Here is a 16,827-nt window from a genome sequence, read left to right as displayed (position 1 = left end):
TATGGTCTTTGTATCTTTCTTTGAAATAGAAATGTATATTGATTGTGTCCTAATGCTTTATCAACTTTTGCTAAAATACCGTTGCCAAAGACATAAGAAAGAAAGAAATGGTTTACAAAAAGGTCTTTGATGATTACTATTTGATATAGGTATAGACTTTTTATTGAAAGAGCATTTTCTCAAAACTATATCGAATATGTTATTTTATCCCTTAATGAACCAAGCATTACAATTGGGCGTTTTTTTTTATTTATTCTGCTACCAAGGTAGTTGTAAGATAAAAAGAGGAAAGGAAGGAATCTTTTTTCTTGTACCTTTAATAAATAAAAGTTGTATATTAGAACCATTTCATCTCATTTGTACACTTTTAAAAGTCTTCATTTTTATGATTAATTACAAGTTTTCTTTTACAAACAAAGATAAATATGTTATCTTCTTTAATTTGCATAAATATCTTTTTCCTCCCGACAAAAGGTTGCACATAATAAATACAATAAAAATTAAAAAAAAAAGTATAGGCAAAAAGATTATTTTTTTTAATTATTTTTTTTTTTCGCGAGTTTCTAGTATTGAAATAAATAAAGATAATTGCTCTCTTTTGCTTTTTATCGTTGCCATGTTTAATACATATTTACTGTTTCTTATTTTCGCTTATTTATATATCCATAAGGGAAGTTCAGTGTATGCGGAATATCAAATAAATTGCCCCCATTAATTTACAATGTGGGGTAATTGGTAGTGGTTAACGAAAAGTTTACATGACCCTGTTGTGTGAAGAAACAGGTCTTTTGTGTAATGGTAATTTGTCATTTTGCGTGTAATCTTTACAGTTTAAAACTCCTCTTTTACTACTAAATAGAATTTTAAAAATCCCCGCATTTCATTTTTTTTTTTTTTTATTAAATATAATTATCATATCCTCTACTCTTTTTTTAATTGCTTTATTTTTCCTATTTTTATTTTATTTTATTTTTATTTTTGTTTATCACTTGAAAATATGCCCGGTAAAATTATTGTTAAAAATCCTGTTGTTGACCTTGATGGTGATGAAATGACCAGAATTATCTGGCAACTCATCAAAGATAAACTTATTTTACCATACCTCGATCTTGATATTAAATATTTTGATCTTGGTATTGAAAATCGTGATGCTGTAAGTATATTTAAATGTAAATAAAAGGAGAAGAAGAAGAAGAAGAGAGAGGGAGACAGGAATATATTTCTATCTTTACACGTCTCCTCATAAATTCCATACTTACACTTAATAATTAATAATAGACGGACGATCAAGTTACCATTGATGCTGCTGAAGCTATTAAAAAGTATAATGTTGGTATAAAGTGTGCTACTATCACTCCTGACGAAGCTCGTGTTGAAGGTAAAAAAAAAAAAAAAAAAAAAAAAAAAAAAAAAAAAAATCTCTGGGTTATCGGTTATTTATTTCTCATTTTAGAATTCAAACTCAAGAAGATGTGGAAATCTCCTAATGGTACTATTCGTAATATTTTAAATGGTACCGTCTTCCGTGAACCTATAATTGTCAAGACGATTCCTAAGCTTGTTCCTGGTTGGACTAATCCTATTATTGTTGGTAGACATGCTCATGGTGATCAAGTAAATAAATAAATAAATAAATATTTGTACATCCTTTATTAGACTAACCTTCTTCATATATTTATGTAATAGTATCGTGCAACCGATTTCGTTGCTCCTGGTCCTGGTAAATTTGAAATCTTGTACACACCTGTAAATGGTTCTGAACCTAAAAGATTTGAAGTCTTTAATTTCGAAAAGTCAGGTGGTGTTGGTATGGCTATGTATAATACAGATGAATCCATTGAAGGCTTTGCTCACGCTTGTTTCCGTCTCGCTCTTGAACGCAAGATGCCATTATATTTGAGCACCAAGAATACGATTCTTAAGGCTTATGATGGTCGTTTTAAGGATATCTTTCAAGAAATTTATGAAAAGCAATACAAGTCAAGCTACGAAGCCGCTGGTATCTGGTACGAGCATCGTCTTATTGATGATATGGTAGCTCAAGCCTTAAAATCAAACGGTAATTTTGTTTGGGCTACAAAGAATTACGATGGTGATGTTCAATCGGATATTATTGCTCAAGGCTATGGTTCTCTTGGATTAATGACCTCTGTTCTTTATACACCCGATGGTAAAACAGTTGAGGCTGAAGCTGCTCATGGTACCGTCACTAGACATTATAGAGAGCACCAAAAGGGTAACAAAACTTCCACTAATCCAATCGCATCCATCTTTGCTTGGACTCGTGGTCTTGAACATCGTGCTAAATTAGATGATAATTCTGATTTACTTCAATTCTGTAAAGATTTGGAAAGAGCTTGTATTGAAACGATTGAAATTGATAAACATATGACTAAAGATTTGGCTTTGATTATTTATGGCAAAAGGTAAATAAATGAATAAAAAAGAAAGGGAAAGGGGAAGAGGAAGAAGGATTTCGATATATTCTCTCTTACTAATTATAATAATAGCATGACCACTGAGCATTATTCAACTACGGAAGTCTTCTTACAGCAAATTGCTGACAAATTAGCCTCTATTCGTAATCGTGCTTCTCTTTAAATAATTTTTGTGTTAATATTTCAAATAGAGATCTTTTTTTTTATATATATATTTGTATACAAATTTATATATTTTTATAATATATGATACACAGTTTATTATTTACTCTAGTCGTCTAAAGAATGCAAAGATAGCTTTTATATAATAAAACACATAAAATTATACGCTTCCTTTCTTTTTATAATTTATACTTGCACGTTAAATCATTTTTTTTAAGTGTACCAATTTCAATTACTTGTAACCATGAAGCTTGCTTCTTATTTACAGTGAGAACGGTAAAATTTGTCACTTTGAGAAAATTGAATGTCCGTAACCAAAAAAATGGATGGCACTAAGCCAAAAATGATTGTTCCTTGATGTCTAGAAGCTTTGTCCTTTTGAAATGTTACAATAAGTTAAATCAAATTGATCTAAATAATGATATTTATTTCTTGACTTCAAAGCAATTAGTAGAATGAAGTTTTATTATAACATTGAATGATTTGTCGTTTATAATAGGGTAACTGTTTGGACAGCTTTTATCTTTTGTCCATTGCTTGAGAAACACCCTAATGCATTACTAATTATCTTTCTTTTGTTCTATAATTTACATACCGAGTGTTATGCGGAACTGAATTGTTTTATATACCAATGTTACGGAAGATGTGATATAGGTCCATTCTTCGTATAAAAGTATTTTTTATTGAATGTTTTTTTTTCTGCAAATCGAGGATACAAATGCGTGTACTTGCCACCTTATTCCCCTGAATTAAATCCTATAGAACAATTCTAGTCAGCTGTTAAGAGTAAGCTCATGAGACAATCAGATTCTCGAGGAAAAAGCTCTGCAAGACTGTATCACTGAAGCGTGTAGCCAGGTTCCTCAGATTCATCTTTATGGTTTTGCCAAGCATTCCCATTCGTGCTTAGAAGATTGTTTGAATAAAAAAAAGCCATTTAAGATCTTTCTGATAAGCAAGATCTGAAAATATTTCTCATATAACTGTAACCAACTAACATTACATGCTCCAGATGAGTATAGCTAATTTGATGTATATTAAACAAAAATGTAAATGATTAAGTTAGGAATCTTCATGGTTAACAATGATGGGTACAGTGAGTTCACTACTAAAACAACAAGACAAGTAAAATTTTAAAACACAACTAGTTGATATGCAAAGACTGTTTAACGTTTTATAAAAACGTTTTTTTTTTATATCCATTTTAAAAGTAATCCTAAAACATGTACACACATACACACACACACATATATATATATATATACATATATATATATTTATTTGAACATAAGAGTGAAATGAGAGCACTTAAGGCATATATGTTGATAGAAAGTTGTTGGCTCAGTAGTTTATTCTACGTCGTTTGATTTGGCCTTCTTTCGAACGAATTTCTGCTCGTAAACAGTGTATGGCTGCCTCATGCTCGTGAATTTTACTTTCTAAATCATCAATATCTGCTTCCAGCAAGATGATTTTAACTTTATTGTCGCTTGACATGGTGGGCGTGACTATGATTTCTGACGGGTTTCAATACTGGTTGTGGGTTAGATGTTGGTGGTGGATTTGATACTGGTGTGTTTAAAGGGATTTCATAAGAGATTGGCCTTTTGTTCCAATCAATGGATGTCAATACCCTCGTGTTTTTTCCTTCATCAAGCTTTTTATTTCCATATCGCTGGAAGAATCTGCATGCATTCTCCCTTGTAGCAAAATGTAGAAACCGATATCTAGAACAGTATACAACAAAAGCAATAAGTACAATGAAATTCCGTGATTTTGAAAACTTACGGTTTATCTTTTAAGATCTTGTGTTGTGGTTTAGGTAAGTTTAAGAATAAAAAATATAGATAAAAGGAATAAAAGAGAAATAAAAGGAAATGAGCAGAAGAAGTACGTTGAGACTTGTCAATAAGTTTATCAAGATAAAATTGAATTATAATTCTTGTTTCAAGTATCGTTTTGTTATGTTATTTTATATACAAAATAAGGGTTAATAATGTAAGAGTATTTATATATTTTATGGATAAGGATGATGAGTAATAAGAAGATGAAAAATATAACAAATTGTATTTGATAATACAATTATAGAACGATTACTAAGAGTTATTATAGATGTTTTGAGTTCAAAAGATAAGGAAAGAGAAAAAAGAAAAGACAAGTCTGTGAAAACTCGGTATAGTTTTATTGAAAAAAAAACAATACAAGAAAATAATATGGAAAAATGACGAGGGCTATTTATATGTTTTGCAAGATAAGTGATATTTATAGGAGTGTGATTAAGATAAGTGAATACTGCTATAATAAAGCCTTTATGCACAAATATTGTCTTCGAATAATTCTGCATGCAGTATGCATATTTCTGCCTGAGCTGTTGCTGTTATTAAAAATATACCCAATTATTGTCTTTGGGATAAGCAACGCGTTAATATTAATTCACAGTGAATATTCCCTCTAACAATATTCAACATTATGGATGTATATATAATATGTATGACTTGTATAAATAATTATGTAATTGAATATAACAGTCATAAACCTATTGAATCCTTATTATTACATAATAAAATGTATATAATTATTTTTAGCGCTCGAATACTCTAACAATGACCGCTATTAAAACTGAATGTTATATAATGAACATTATGCTGTAAAGTACAATACACTAGTTTTATTTGAATAACCTCTTTATTATGTAATAAATGACGGTTTATTTCTATTAACTATACTATTTTTTTTTTTTTTTTTTTTTTTTTTTTTTTTTTTTTTTTGGCTCTTAAGCCTGAACTCTGAACATACACAAAACAGTAAAAAATACGCAGATTTAAACTGAAAATCCAATTTATTTATTTTGCAATGTTGTTATACAGATTTATGAAAAGTTTATCTAACAAAAAAAAAGAAAAGTAGGAAGAAAAAAAAAAAAAGCAAGCGCTCTATCTTACTCAGAATTATCTAAGATCTTGGTAACTTTACCAATGGCAACTGTCTTTCCTTCATCACGTAAAGTGAAACGACCCAATTGAGGAAGCTTATCGAATGTTTCAATACAAATGGGGCCGGCTGTTTCAATTCGGGCGATAACCTTTTGACCTTGCTTGACGAATTGAGGAGGTCTCTTGGTCTTCTTACCAGTCTTCTTATCAATCAAGTGTAGAAGAGCAGAGAGAGTAATTTCTTCAGCAGCAGCGTGAATGTGCAAAACGGCAGTGTAACCAGCACAAATAATATTCTTGTGATCAAGAATGGCAAGCTGAGCATCAAAGACAGTGGTTGTTCTAACGGGTGCCTTCTTACTACAAAGAACGAAACCAGGCATAATTTCGTCTTCTTCAACGCCCTTCAAACGCATTCTAATATTATCACCGCAAACAGCATGTTCAATTTCTTCTTCAGTTTCATTATAAATGGCTGTAACTTCAGTCATTTGCTATAAAAAAAACCCCCCCCCAAAATTAATGAGTTATCCCTTCACGTCAAATTAGATAATATATATATTTTCTAATTACCTTGTTAGGCATAACCATCACTTGTTGTCCCTTCTTAATATGGCCAGCTTCAATCTTACCGACAACAATAGTACCCATATCCTAAATAGAATTTAACATATTTTAGTTGTTATCCATAGTATATATATATGTATGTATTCTCTATAAATACCTTATATTTTTCAGTAATAGGAATCATAAGGGGAGCATTCAACTTTCTGCTTGCAGTCTTGAAATCATCCAAATATTGAAGAAGAGAAGGACCATCATACCAAGGACAAGCCTTACGATCACATTCCTTAATATTAGCACCTGTAAAACCAGACAAAGGCATAAAGTGAATATCAGTCTTAGGGTTGAAACCGGTTTGCTTTAAGAAAGGAGTCAATTTAGTAAGGATTTCATCATATCTTGACTTATCCCAATTAACAGTAGGATCATCCATCTTATTAACAGCAACAACCATCTTGTTAATACCAGAAGTTTTGGCCAACATGGTGTGTTCACGAGTTTGACCACCACGTTCAAAACCAGTTTCAAATTCACCCTTACGGGCAGAAATGACAAGAACACCAATATCAGCTTGAGAAGCACCTTGAATCATACTAGGAACAAAGTTCTTGTGGCCAGGAGCATCCAAAATAGTATAACGACGCTTATCAGTTTCAAAGTAAGCTCTACCAGTTTCAACGGTTTTACCCTTATCATAACAATAAAATGAATATAAAGTTTTTTTTTTCATAATTATTATTATTTTCTCTTATTTTACCTTAGCTCTTTCTTCTGTGTTAGTATCCAAAGCCCAAGAAAGATACCATGATTCTCTACCAGCTTCCTTGGCTTCCTTTTCATACTTTTCTAAAGTACGCTTATCAACCATACCAGTCAAGTAAAGGATATTACCACCCATAGTTGATTTACCGGCATCTACAGATATAATAGTATAAGCCACCAGATCATATATCAAAATCTATTTACAGTGATAATAATAATAATAAAAACTTTACCGACGTGACCCATAAAGACAACATTAAGATGCTCTTTGCCGAATAAATCAGCAGCAACTTCTTCATCAACATCGTCTTCTTCTTCTTCTTGAACAACAGGTTCAACCTTCTTGGGAGCAGCAGGAGCGGGAGCAGGAGCAGCCTTAGGCTTAGTAGGAGCAGAGACTGGAGTAGCTGCTTTAGGCTTAGGTGCTTCGACTTTAGGTTGAGGAGCTTGAGCTACAGGAGCAGGAGCTATATAATCGTATGATAAAACAAAATTAGCAAAAATAAAAAAATAAAAAAAAAAAACTTGTAATTTTAAAGATTATATTTTTACCAGCAGGTTTAGATTCAGGAAGCTTAACTACCTTTGGAGCAGCAGGAGCTAGAATCAATTCAAGAAAAAAAAAAGGAATTTTGTTTAATATAATAAAATTCAACGGTAATTGTTAAAAACAAATAAAATATAAAATTTTGCTTATTTTTTTTTTTTTTTTTTTTTTTTTTTTACCTGATGCAGCAGGAGCAGGTGCAGAAGCAGGCTGAGCAAAAGAAGGAACGAAAACCCTTGCGTTCATATTAGGCTTCCATTCAGCAGCTGCAGGGTTTAAAGACATTTTAGAAAATGAATTGGTAGTATCTTGACTCATGATTCCTTAAACTTGATCAACTAAAAGTAAAGAAAAGCAAAAATCTATTATCTCGGGTTTCTTTTTTTTTTTCACTGCACTAGACTTGAAAAAAAAAAATCTTTCAAATAAAATCATACAAAAACGTCATAAGTCACGTGACTTTACTATTATTCACGTGCAATATGTACCTAAAAAAAATAAGCAAAATTAATCCCTTTTTTTTTTTTTTTTTTTTTTTTTTTTTTTTTTTTAAGCAAAACTTATTAAAAAAAACAAAATCAAAAATGTCCATGAAAAAGCTACAATGTAAAAGAAAAAAAAATAATTTTTGTATTTAGTTAAGCAAAGTAAATTAATAGTTAATTCAACTTAAAAATAAAATAAAACGATATAGCTGAAATCGATAGATTATTAAAGAAAGTTGCTGAAGGAGTTGAAACGTTTGAGATGATATTTGATAAAATTCAGTCTGCAAGTAATTCCAATCAAAAGGATAAATACGAGCAAGATTTGAAAAAGGAAATTAAAAAATTACAAAGACTTAGAGACCAAATAAAGACTTGGTTAGCGAATAATGACATTAAGGATAAACGAGCACTTTTGGAAAATCGAAAATTGATTGAATCACAGATGGAGCAATTCAAACAAATAGAAAGGGAGATGAAAACAAAAGCTTATTCAAAAGAAGGATTACTTCAAAAGGAACGATTAGATCCTAAGGATAAAGAAAAAGCGGACGTATGTGAATTTATTACTAACGCTGTTGATGAACTATCAAGACAAATTGAGACTATTGAATTTGAAATTGAACAATTAGAAAGCAGTAGTTCTAAACGTAGTAATAAAAAAGCTGACCATCAACGTGCTGAACGTTTAAGTGAATTAGAGCATCACATTGAGCGTAATAAATATCATATTAATCGATTGGAATTGATTTTGAGATTGCTAGAAAATGATCATCTTGAACCAGAACGTATTAATGAATTAAAAGATACGATTCAATATTATGTTGACTGTAATCAGGAACCTGATTTTGAAGAGGATGAAGGTTTATATGATGATTTAGATTTAGAAAAAGAAGAAGAATTATATATTATTAGAACAGATGAGTTTCATGGTAAGATTAGTATAGTCAATATGTTTTTTAAATTTTATATGCATAACTTTATACAAATTATTAGGTAAAAATGATTCGGATAATGAACAACAAGAGGATCAAAGAAATGTAAGAGTTATTATCATCTTATTGATATGTTTACCTTCCATGTTTATTTTTTGTATTTTAGGAACAGTCTTCTTCGATATCGACGCCTATTCCAAGCCCCAGAAAAGCAAGTGCTAAATCAAGTCCTAAATCAGGTAAGCTGATACATTATATATTATACAAATGTTAAATATGCATTTTCTTCTTCTTAAAAAAATAAATAAATAAATAAAAGTACATCAAGAAGACGAGTCAAATGCTATTAAGATTACACCCATTAAGAAGCAAGAAATTACTTCTACACCTTCCTTGAAATATGCACAAGCAGTAGTATCATCGCCAAATAATACTGTTAATAACGAAACAAAGGATAGCAAAGGTAGTATATATCTATATACATACATATATGGAAGAATATGGATGTAATACAGTTATAATTAGATGATTCAAAGCCCAATATTGTGTCAGCTTGGAATGAACCTCCCAAGATTATTGAGCAGCATACTAACAAATCAGCCATAACCGAAAAGAAGGAAGACAGTACTGACAGCAATAGCAATATAAATAACTTTAACTTACCTAATTCACTTGCTGATTTGGCTGCCTCATTTGAATCTATAAAGAGCAATCATAAAAATGATATTCAATATACAAATAAAATGTTAAGCGCTAGTTTACAACATGTGCCTGACTTGATTGATTCAGAAAGACCAAAGATATATCAACCTCGTAACCCATATAATACACCTAATTATTATCCACAACAGCCTTTACTTATATTCGATAATCCAGTTTTGTTTGATAAGTTTGATATGGATACGCTTTTCTTTATTTTCTATTATCAGCAAGGAACTTATCAACAGTAAGTTAATTTAATATTATATGAGCATGAAACACTCATACTGAGCATTCTGTAGATATTTAGCTGCGAAAGAATTAAAGAAACAATCCTGGAGATTTCATAGAAAGTATTTAACTTGGTTTCAACGTCATGAAGAGCCTAAGGTTATTACAGAAGATTATGAACAAGGTACATATGTGTATTTTGACTATGAGGGTGCTTGGTGTCAACGCAAGAAAACAGATTTCAGGTAAATACATATAAATAGCACTTTATATATGCATAGAAAATGACTTAATTTTTTTTTTAAAAAAAAAGGTTTGATTATCGTTTCCTTGAAGAAGCTTAATAATAACATTTAACATCATGCTGCATATAATAATCATACAAAAATAAACGAGATACCTTATATTTATAAATTCAAATTCTTACTGCTGTGTGTCAATTGTGACTTCTATACATTTCTTCCGGTAATATACTTTGTTTAAAGTCTTGTTCTGTTGTCGGGGCATCCCCGTCTTTTTTCCCTTTTTTTTTTGACACCCCCACCTCCTTTTACCCCTTCACTTTTTTTTTTCTTCCTATACGCCCACATACACTTACATATAAATTTATAAAATGGTAACTATTAATTGTCCATCCATCTCGAACAATGGCATTAAATATAGAGAGTTCATATTATAATAAAACGTGTACATATATTCACACACACACACACACACTGACTTTATACTATTGTACATTAGCTTCGTTTTTCTTCCAAGTTGATAGCAACCAGCTCCATTGCTGCTAAACAATCAGTTCGGTAAGATTCAACTTTCAGATTTTATAAATGCGCCAAAATAATATATGTGTATTTACAGAGAGAATAGTCTAAACTGATTCATATGTATTTATTATGATTATTATAAAATAGTATGGCAAGTGCTGTGCCTATGTGTACTAGACGTTGGTATACAACTGAACCTCTTCCTACCCCTGGTTCATCTACTACTGTTGACCCCAAAATTGCTGCTATTGTTGATCAAATTGAAGGTTTAACATTATTACAGACTTCTGAACTTGTATCTCAGTTAAAGGTAATTTATATTAAACAAAAAAAAAAATAAGAGCTAGTGTGGGTGAGGCGGGAAGAAGAAGAATCTATTTATAAATAATCCTTTTATATAATAGACCAGATTGAATATTCAAGATATTGCTATGCCTGTTGCAATGCCTGTTGGTGGTGGTGCTAACAATGGTGCACCCGCTGCAGCTGAAGAAGAAAAGCCTGCTGAGAAGACTGAATTTAATGTAAAGATCGAAAAGGTGGATGCTTCTGCTAAAGCAAAAGTTATTCGTGAAGTAAAGAACCTAGCAGGATTAAGTTTAGTTGAGGCCAAGAAGTTTGTAGAAAGTGTACCCAAGGTCCTTAAAGAAAATATTCCAAAAGAAGATGCTGAAAAATTAAAGAAGGCTCTCGAAGCCCTTGGTGCCACTGTCATTATGGAATAAAAAAAGATATACACAATTATTTATGATATGTAATCTTTGTCCTTTTCCCCTCCTTCCATGCTATTATTTTTTTTTTCTTGTGTGTGTCATTAGATAAGTACGTGTAATATCTTCTTTTTTTTTTCTTTATTGTTAGATATTTTTTTTCTTTGAAATAAAAAGTCTTCTGTGTATAAATCAAAATATGCTGACTTTGTCGTAAAATAATGTCCTTTCATTTTAAAAGTATGCTTCTTGCAAATCATATAAAATGGCTACAACTTACAGTTATTTCAAATTCCGAATTGTGTACAAAAAAACAAAAATAAAAGATATGAACAGTCCCTAATACATACTCTTATTTTTTTCAGCTGAGACATATATTTATCTATTATCATTATTTTAAAAGATAGAGACTTAGAATTTTAATTACTGTTGGACTGTATTCATTAAGCCAATATGATTACACAAAAGTAAATATAAAGCCATTTAAATACTGATCTACTCAAGACTCTAACGGCTTTAGCCCTATTGAATATATACACAATTTTAACTATTTAAGGAGATCGTTTAAAGCCAATATTGTCTTAAGAAAGCAAGCGTTATCATTTCTATATTACTACTAACCTTCTTTCTTCATTTAAAAGTAAGAAGTTCTGAAATACGAGATTATGGAAAGCGTCCTATGCTTCATAATAATCCCTTTTTGTTACCAAAAATATTAAACTGTAGACTTATTAATAACAAATAAAGTACATAAGCAACTACAAAGCTCATTTAGTTAGTATTGGATCATCTTCTACAAGTCGTTATTACATAAAAGTTTTTTTTTTTCATTTATAATTAATAATAAAAAAGGGGTAATGATCCAATTAGCCAGTAGCTTTCTTTTATATAATAATAAAAAAAAGACTACTGTTTCCAGAAGCAACCAATCGTGGAGGTTGATCATTATGTGCTTCCTTTCACAGTTTTATTTAACGAGAGACGTGAAAACACCAGATGAAAGATACTCTCGGGATTGAATATTTTAAGTGACCAATACATCCAAATAACTTCACTGGAGACAATTACTGTTAGTTTTTGAACAAGTGCGTATTATAATTTAGACAAATTACCTGTAGATATCTAAATCACTATTGCTAGCGAAACCGTTTCCTCTACGGTGATTTCTCTCCAAAAGACAGCAGGTCTTCCTTTTTTTTTTCCCCAAATAGACTACAAAATGCCTAACATATTTTTGCTTGCATTGATATCTCTATTCCAAAGTATACGACAGTTTTTGCAATCTAGAACACTTTTGATATATTTATCATTCAGAAGCTTTGTTACCTTCAGGCTTGTTTCCTTACAAGAGTTACATACTTTTGAGGTTTTAGCTTTGTTAATGCTGACAATAATAGATCGAAATGTAGTTCTTGATCTAAGATTGATTTCTCTCTCAAGTATTGCTGTGGCACTTGACATCTAACCTTTTGTCCTAATCACATCCGGATTATTCATCCTATCACCAAACACAACGAGAGGTACACAAAAAGAAGGCTTGAGTTTGGCTTTTTTTTCCATTTTTCCGGCTTCTTTCTTGGTGTAGTTCTACATTTATCATCATATATAATTTGTGGATCCTTTTTGTCTCTTTTTTCTTTTCTTTTCTTTTTGTTCTTTCTTGTACTCAGTCTTTTGGCTTTATTGTACTTTTTTCCTCCATTAAGTAAGATGTTGGTCACCTCTTTATTCGACCTCTGTCTGCCTTGAATTATCATTGAAACGAAAGGGTTGCAGACCTTTCATTGTAGAACCTGAAGATTTGGGGACACATGTTTGAGAAAATATACTAACTCTTGCAGCAACGCATTAACGTCACTAAAAAAAGTTTGATATATAGCCTTCGTCATATCAGCATGAAAATCAAGATGGTATGCCTTTTTTTTTTTAAGAAAGCAAAGACCAACAATTCTAATAGCATTTAATTCAAACAACTTTTTGTATATTACCTTAGGTATTATTTACAGGCAGAAAACTTGGCTCGTCTGTAAAATCAAGACAATTTGGACATCAGTAATATTTGTCCAGAGTGTCTAAATTTCTTTCTTTATGACAATAGTCTTGTTCTCAAGTTAAAAAAAAACAGTTGTGAAAAAAAAACACAATTTTAAAGTCAGTATTATGAAATAAGGTGTTACAAACAAAAAATTTCATTGTATGATTGTACTTTTTTTTTTCTTTAACCCCATATAATATGTATTGTTCTCGAATATTAAAAAAGCCTTTATCTTCCCTTTCTTTTCATTGTTCATATAGAAGACTTTATTCATCAAGTAACTTTGCTAAAATGACTAAAGAACGTGTTTGTATCATAGGCTCTGGTAATTGGTAAGCAATATAATACATGCTATATATTATCTCTATTTACATACATCTAACTTTTTTTTTTCTTTACTCATTCTAATAAAAAAAAAGGGGTTCAGCTGTTGGTAAAATTGTTGGAGAAAATGTATTAAAACATAAAGATATATTCGAAACTGAAGTTAGGCAATGGGTCTTTGAAGAGGATTACAAAGGAGAGAAGCTAACAGAGGTAATTAATCGAGAAAAGGAAAATCCAAAATATTTGCCTGGGATCAAATTTACCTCAAATATCAAAGCTGTACCTGACTTGATTGAAGCCAGTCGTGATGCCTCTGTGCTTGTCTTTGTTTTACCTCATCAATTTGTAAGAGGTGTATGTGAAAAAATGAAAGGTACTATCTCTCAAGATGCAAAAGCTATTTCGCTCATAAAGGGTCTAGAGATAAAACCAGAGGGTGTTACATTATTCTCTGAAGAGATTGCCCGCAAATTAGAAATGACCCATGTTGCTGCTCTAAGTGGCGCAAATATTGCAGACGAAGTCGCCTTGGAAAGGTTTTGCGAATCAACTATTGGTTGTAGATCAATAGAAGATGGTCAATTGTTCTTTAAATTATTTAACACTGATTACTTCCATGTTAATGTCATTCGTGATTATGTTGGGGTTGAACTTTGTGGTGCACTAAAAAATATTGTGGCCGTCGGTGCTGGTATCTCAGATGGTTTAGGGTATGTACAAAGATGATTAATTAAGAGAAAATAGGATTTCAATTGATATGGCTGTAAATAGGTATGGAAGTAATACAAAGGCGGCTATTATTCGCTTAGGTTTAATGGAAATGCGTAAATTTGGTCAAACCTTTTTTGGAACTGTCGAAGACAGTACCTTCTTTGAATCCTGCGGTGTTGCAGATTTAATCACAACTTGTTCTGGTGGACGTAATAGAAAAGTCGCTGAAGCCTTTGCAATCACTGGGAAACCTATAGATGTCTTGGAACGACACATGTTAAACGGTCAAAAATTACAGGGAACATTAACTGCTCAAGAAGTGCATCAATTTCTTTCCGCTAGAAAAATGACTCATGAATTCCCTTTATTTGAAACTGTATATCGTATTATTTATGAGAACGCACCTTTAGAATCCATTGTTCGTGATATTTAATTCTTTTTTTTTTTTTTCACTCAAACATAATATGCTTACATAAGCATATATATATAAATATATTCATATAAACATATACACATAAACACATATATACAAATTTATTTACTATTTTTTTCTTTCTTTTTCTTTCATGCAAGTAAACAAATGTATTTATTATCAAGCAACTAGTACTTCAAAGAATGGACGCATATTAGAAGCATAGAATACAAATGAGTCCCATTTACTCTTCACGAATTGTTTATATGCCATTTTATTGTTTACTGCATGTAGTGACTTTGAGTCTTTTTGATTCTTTGAATTATCATCTCCATTATCTTCTTTATTTTGTTTGTTGATATAAGTCGTACTTAAAGCTGCGGTAGTAACAGTAGTTGTTGTAGTAACAGTAGTTGTAGTTGTGATAGTAGATTTTGTAGAATCAGAATACAATAGCACATATGTAGGATTGTTGGGTATGATGGTATAAACAATATTATCTAAATGTGAACTAGTATTTACAGTAAACATAAATGATATGAATCTTCCAACAGGAAAAGAATGATTGCCGTTGGATAGAAGATCTATCTTCATTCCATAATGTCCTAACTTCGTAGGCACTTTTTCAATGGGTATTCGATATGTGTCATTCAACCAAACTTGGGGCTCCATTGCTGCCCAATTTAGTTTTCCTGTTGAATCTCGGGTATAAAGCGAAAAATGATGATCATGATGAAATTCAAATTGAACAGTCCAAACATGACTTTTCCTTAAAAAAGGAAGACTCATGTTCAAAGACGATAAAAGATGAATTATATATGTAAGACATGTAAAGACTAGTAAACTAGTCATAGCCACTTTCAAAAAATGACGATAATCAAAGTACCATCCTTTACTGTTGTGGATATGATTATACTTTTTTCGTAGGATAGGAGGAGGATAAAGCTCAGAATAATGATTTCTTATAGGTTGTTTCAGATACATTTGATTCCTTATTAATTCATCACTGCTATCATCACTTTCATCATCAAGATAATCAAATAGTGGATCATGAAAGGCAGTACTGCACTTCTGCTGCTGCTGCTGTTGTATGAACTTTTGATGTTGTTTTATAAATTCCTCTTTTAAAACTTCTTTTATCACCTGACGTTCTCTTGTTCTTTTAAGTAACTCAAATATAGCTCTATTCTTAATAGCACAAAATTGTTCAACAGCTAATATCTGATATGTTGCTACTCGAGGTATATTGAGTTCAGTGCATTCCATCCCTTGTGAGCGTTGAATACGCGCTGTCCCTCTATCTATATGATTTTTCTGAAAAAAAGAGGGCTCTTGTCCTACCTCTAAGTTTCCTAAATCAAGACAACGTACTTTATACTCTGTTAACATATCAGCAAAATGACTCTTTTGATTTTCATCTCGATATGACGTCAGGGGCAATACATAGATCCCTAGCTGACGTAATGTGCAGAGTAGAAGCAAATCTTTCTTTGTCCTTTCATCATCTTGCCCATCATAAAAATAAATACATAAATCGATGCCATTGGGTGTTGGCTCAGGGTACATGTAGCCTTTAAATTCTGTTGTGACTATTTTTTCTTCAAGCCATGTTGCATGTAAATCATTTGGATTTGGGCATTGTTTCCAAGCATATTGTAAAAGTAAATTATTAGGATCATTGGTATATAGGATGGCATTTGAGTTCCAAGTAAAATCAGCTTCAATTATAGAAACACCCATATCTTCACATGTATCAGACACTAACTCTGATTCATCTTCAACATTCAGTAATAATATATTATGCTTTACTTCTTTAAATATTGGAATTGACTTATTAAGCAAAGAAGAAGAAGAAGAAGAAGAAGAAGAAGAAGAGGTCAGTTTATTAGATCCTCTGTCTAAGCTTTTAGACATGGGGTAAGCTGTATTAGGAAGTGATGAGTTATTTAGACTTGACAGCTGTAAATGCTGCTGCTGCTGCTGCTGCTGTTGTTGTTGTTGTTGTTGTTGTTGTTGTTGTGGCTGTTGCTGTAAAACATGAACGAGACCTTGACTCAACTTTTTAAAGATTTCATTCTTCTTTTCGATAGTGATAGATCCCATAAATAACAC

The 16,827-nt window shown here is 31.3% G+C and overlaps 6 protein-coding genes across 6 annotated transcripts; 4 read left to right on the top strand and 2 right to left on the bottom strand.

The window, feature by feature from the left end:
- Positions 1–918: 918 nt before the first annotated feature.
- Positions 919–2,785, top strand: BX663DRAFT_492623 (isocitrate dehydrogenase [NADP]). The gene is made up of 5 exons (XM_051525237.1): positions 919–1,153; positions 1,279–1,378; positions 1,454–1,614; positions 1,687–2,426; positions 2,511–2,785. The coding sequence occupies exons 1-5, from the start codon at positions 998–1,000 to the stop codon at positions 2,599–2,601; spliced, it is 1,248 nt and encodes a 415-aa protein (XP_051387965.1). The 5' UTR covers positions 919–997; the 3' UTR covers positions 2,602–2,785.
- Positions 2,786–5,538: 2,753 nt separating this feature from the next.
- BX663DRAFT_528582 (P-loop containing nucleoside triphosphate hydrolase protein) lies at positions 5,539–7,691 on the bottom strand (the record flags this gene model as incomplete). The annotated part of the gene is made up of 7 exons (XM_051530172.1): positions 5,539–6,027; positions 6,107–6,187; positions 6,258–6,785; positions 6,855–7,012; positions 7,093–7,326; positions 7,412–7,459; positions 7,586–7,691. The coding sequence occupies 7 exons, from the start codon at positions 7,689–7,691 to the stop codon at positions 5,539–5,541; spliced, it is 1,644 nt and encodes a 547-aa protein (XP_051387964.1).
- A 299-nt stretch (positions 7,692–7,990) lies between these two features.
- BX663DRAFT_547619 (Not1 N-terminal domain, CCR4-Not complex component-domain-containing protein) lies at positions 7,991–10,100 on the top strand (the record flags this gene model as incomplete). The annotated part of the gene is made up of 8 exons (XM_051531024.1): positions 7,991–8,012; positions 8,101–8,823; positions 8,888–8,931; positions 8,993–9,065; positions 9,146–9,289; positions 9,352–9,772; positions 9,828–10,001; positions 10,070–10,100. The coding sequence occupies 8 exons, from the start codon at positions 7,991–7,993 to the stop codon at positions 10,098–10,100; spliced, it is 1,632 nt and encodes a 543-aa protein (XP_051387963.1).
- A 433-nt stretch (positions 10,101–10,533) lies between these two features.
- Positions 10,534–11,428, top strand: BX663DRAFT_492602 (ribosomal protein L7/L12 C-terminal domain-containing protein). The gene is made up of 2 exons (XM_051525236.1): positions 10,534–10,830; positions 10,925–11,428. Exons 1-2 carry the CDS (start codon positions 10,669–10,671, stop codon positions 11,243–11,245), a joined length of 483 nt encoding a protein of 160 aa, XP_051387962.1. The 5' UTR covers positions 10,534–10,668; the 3' UTR covers positions 11,246–11,428.
- A 2,128-nt stretch (positions 11,429–13,556) lies between these two features.
- On the top strand, positions 13,557–14,736 carry BX663DRAFT_482220 (glycerol-3-phosphate dehydrogenase [NAD+]; the record flags this gene model as incomplete). The annotated part of the gene is made up of 3 exons (XM_051524407.1): positions 13,557–13,597; positions 13,685–14,302; positions 14,364–14,736. 3 exons carry the CDS (start codon positions 13,557–13,559, stop codon positions 14,734–14,736), a joined length of 1,032 nt encoding a protein of 343 aa, XP_051387961.1.
- A 1,428-nt stretch (positions 14,737–16,164) lies between these two features.
- BX663DRAFT_425672 (uncharacterized protein) lies at positions 16,165–16,629 on the bottom strand (the record flags this gene model as incomplete). The annotated part of the gene is made up of 1 exon (XM_051522503.1): positions 16,165–16,629. A coding segment is annotated over one exon (465 nt), but the record flags the coding sequence as incomplete, so codon positions are not given.
- Between the last annotated feature and the right edge of the window lie 198 nt (positions 16,630–16,827).

This window comes from Cokeromyces recurvatus (assembly GCF_025118155.1).
Source record: "Cokeromyces recurvatus strain NRRL 2243 chromosome Unknown BX663scaffold_1, whole genome shotgun sequence".
Classification (NCBI taxonomy): Eukaryota; Fungi; Mucoromycota; class Mucoromycetes; order Mucorales; family Mucoraceae; genus Cokeromyces; species Cokeromyces recurvatus.
The sequence above is the reverse complement of the archived record's forward strand: the minus strand, read 5'-3'. Positions and strand labels throughout refer to the sequence as shown.